Source organism: Atta cephalotes (assembly GCF_000143395.1).
Source record: "Atta cephalotes unplaced genomic scaffold scaffold00009, whole genome shotgun sequence".
Taxonomy (NCBI): domain Eukaryota; kingdom Metazoa; phylum Arthropoda; class Insecta; order Hymenoptera; family Formicidae; genus Atta; species Atta cephalotes.
The window spans coordinates 4,444,509-4,448,480 of NW_012130073.1; the positions used below are offsets into that span (position 1 = coordinate 4,444,509).

The following is a 3,972-nucleotide window of genomic DNA, read 5'->3' on the forward strand; positions in this document are numbered from 1 at the left end:
TTGAATCATACCTTTTACTCTAGATAGAATTTTACATTTTAAAAAAGTTTTCGATGTTTTTAGACAGTGCATATTATTAACCATTAAGCAAACAATAGATAGAATCAATTCGTGATGCATTTTCTTTATTGAATATTGAATTTCTTTATTGTCCACAGGGACAGTTTTCCATAAAGCTTAATAGACTAAACATTGGTTTAAGTAAGTTATTTGCATAGTTCTGCAAATTATATATTAAAACATTATAAAAGAAATTGAAAAGGATATCATCAAATTTTAATTGTTTGTAGTGATAAGAAAACTTTTAAATATTATTAAAATTTTTATTTGTGACATATCTCTTAAATAATTAATAAGTTATATTTTGAAATCAATTTGATGTTTATATACGAGTAGAAGAATAATCTTACCTGAAAGAGACGTTGTACTCGCGGTGAGCAAATATGATTGAGAAAATTGAAGTTTACTGCAGAGACCCACGGTTCGTATTCCGTTTCACGAGTAAGATATGTCGTAAGATCAAATGGAATAATCCACATAACCGGCTCTTGCTAAATTAAAAGCATCATCTAGAAGCGCAGCTTTATTTATCACATGTATTTTTTGGAAATTTTTCAACTTCAAGTAGCGAATAAGCATTTTCCAGTTATTTTCGTCATAAGTGACTCTATAATATCCAACTTGCTGAACATTAAAAATCACCCACGAGTTTGGTTTTACAGAACTGATTAGCATGCTCTTGACCTGTGGTTTCAACCAGGCAGCCGTAGTAGTTCGATTAAAAGTGGAATTCGATTCTTCGGTAACGAAGGTTAATGATATTCACCATCTTGATTTTTTGGAATTTGTTTGTGCTGCTTAATGATTTAGATAAAATCGTTCTTGCGAGGCAAAGAAAGCCTTCGTTTCGTGTATGATCACTAAGAGATATTCTGGCTGATTTGCCCAGGATTCTACGACGTCTTTTATAAATATACCTTTGTACAATTGCCTTGTTATATTCGATGCAGCTTGCAAGTGTCGATACAAGTCGAATGGAGTGGCTTCAAATGACCTAATAGTAAAAATAAATTTTTATGAAAAACAGTGTTAACTATAAAATTGTTATTACTTTAAAAAATAAGATAATTACATACATCACGACAATAATATCGTTTATGTTAAAAAAAATATCGACAGGAATTTAGAAACGTTCTGCATATATAATACAGACACCTACAACTCGCGCAAATAATTTTGTAATCCTAATTGGAATGTTGTGCTTCCGATCATATGACTGATCATGCGAATTACATAGGCACCTGAAAACGATATGACACAATACATTACGATCTATTTCTAATACAATATGTTATGATGAGTTTTATATTATATTTCAGAAGCTAAATTTCTGTGTTTTGTAAATCTGAATAAAAACACATAAAGTATAATCAATATATAACTTCAATGATTTTTTCTATTTTTCATTTTATAGAATTAATCGTAATAAGTTTTATAGCATTAATTTTATAGAATTAATTATTATAAGTTTAGCATCTTAGATGATATTAGATGTGGGAAAAAGTTCGTGGCGTTTTTCCCGTTAGATGGCATTAAAAAAACGCCATGAACTTTTTCCCACACCTAATATGTAAAAATATAATATTATTATCTGTTATTAAAAATTATTTAATAAAAGATTAAAAATTAAAATAATGTAAGAAGAAAATATCTTGCAATGTTGTGCATTTATGTGTATTTATGTTAATATTATTAAAATTACTAATATTAATATTAATAAAATTAATATTTAAATACAATTCTATTCAGATAATATAATTAGCTTTGTATAATTGGGTGTAATAAATCCTAGACACTAATAAGACACAAGTTTGAACGATTTCCTGTAATCGCTATTTTAATTAAAATTTCAAAAAGAGTGTAGTAGAAATGTGGACAATTAATTGTAATTCTTACGAAATTATTAATATAAAAAATCGAGAACAATACATCATGTTAAAGATAAAAATGTTATAAAAATTAAATTCGCCAGTGATTAATTCTAGATATATATGATTTAAATAAATAATCATTTCTGAGGATCTAAATCACGTGATCGAAAGATAATTCTATCTATCTTTGCAAGATTGTTACACATATTTACAGTGATACGATTAACGGATTATGTAAGAAATAAGTGACGCAGCATTCATAAGCGATCAAAGGTGAATACAAATCAATCACATATATGTATAAAATATATATGGCAAAATTTATACATCTTTTTATTTCGTTTTATTTGAAAATAATTATAAATTACTTAAATTTAAAAAAATTTTTATTTAAAAGATTTAAAAATGATTATTCTTTTATTAATGGAAACATCTATTCAATGTAAATACCATTTTTATGTAATATAAAACATGTTAATGAGTGTTCCATACGTAACTTACTATACCTTTCTAAGAGACAAAATCAAACAATGCCATAATGCTGTTACGATCCCCGATCTCTTGACCATTTAATGTGCGAGTATGATTGTCAAAATTTGCAAGCAGTATCGGTTGCAAACAATCTACTACGAATACATTTATCATTCTCAAATCCGGTTCTGCTAAGGACACGCCAAAATATTGGAAATAAGTGGCGAAGCCCTCCTTCAACCAGACAAAATCCCAGAATACGGGTGTCACCAGATTACCGAACTAACTGTGAGCGTACTCGTGAGCCATCACTGACAGTCCGTCCACTACTTTTCTCCTCGGAGTTTCATCCTCATGCAACACTACAGATTCTCTATAAGTGATGAGGCCCCAATTCTCCATCGCATTGAAATTGAAATCCGGTATCGCAAATTGATCGATCTTCACGAGCGAGCTTTTTATTATTAACCATGTCTGTAACGCCGAGTAGACTGCCCAACCGCGATTCAAGGCCATCGATCCATGAAACTTCATGGAGTCTCTTGTCCACATCTTGAAATCTCCCGAAATTTGTGATCGTTCCGGCAACAAAGTTATGTACTGCCCATCCTACTAAATATGTGGACATTCGCGGTGTACGGCGGAATGTAATATCATATAGTATGTATCATTTCTATAATAACATTTACAACTATTTGCTTTTGTTTTACGAATATTTTTGTATATGTTTTTAGTTTGATAAGATTGAAAAAAGTATATACTAACTCTTTTTGTACAGATTCCACTGGAGTATTACTCGTCGCTTTTTGATCCTTATAGTGACTAATATGCAAATGAAATTTCGCTTTTAAATAAGGTTCGTCCATACAAGGGAATGCACGACGTGCGTATGTGGGCGAAAATTGTGTTACACCAATTCGTCTAAAAAAATATAATAGTGTAAAATAAATTATAATAAATGTAAATTACAATAATAATGAAGAGTGTTCTCATTATTATAAACAGATATCTTTAAATACTGCTTTCTAATTTTTTATTGACTGAACGAGCAAGAAAATTATAATTAAAATATAGGAGATTATATACAATAAATATATGTGCAAGTTTAAAAAAATCTTAAGGAATATTTCATGCTCAGCATATTCTGACATAAAGTTCTCATTACATTCAAATTTTATCTCGACTACTTGCTGTAGCAGCTTTAAAATATAACGTACATACAGTATTAAAATTCGCGAATCAAAATACCACAGCAAAAAAATTCTTAAAAGAATAAGTTATAAAAGTATTTGTCATTTATTGTTCAAAACAGTAATTTGAGATACAAAGGTTTAAAATTGGACAACAATTACGTTAAAACTATTTGTAAGTCGAGCATCATCACTAATACTGTAACACAGTAATCTATAAATGGCTAGTATTTAATCTTTAAGTTTTAAAAACTACCGCTCGGAAATAGTAAATATTTTTATAACTTATTCTTTTTTCAAAAACTTTCTTACTGTAATATATTGTTTCGCGAATTTCTGAACATCTTGTGTAATTTCTCTCTTAGAATATTACCTCAGCC

General features: G+C 29.0%; 1 protein-coding gene across 1 annotated transcript; it reads right to left on the minus strand.

Moving 5' to 3' along the window:
• Positions 1-519: 519 nt before the first annotated feature.
• On the minus strand, positions 520-2,954 carry LOC105627648 (aminopeptidase N-like). Its single transcript, XM_012208926.1, is given in 4 exon segments — positions 520-797; positions 978-1,054; positions 1,220-1,301; positions 2,480-2,954. Coding segments are annotated over 4 exon segments (912 nt in total).
• Between the last annotated feature and the right edge of the window lie 1,018 nt (positions 2,955-3,972).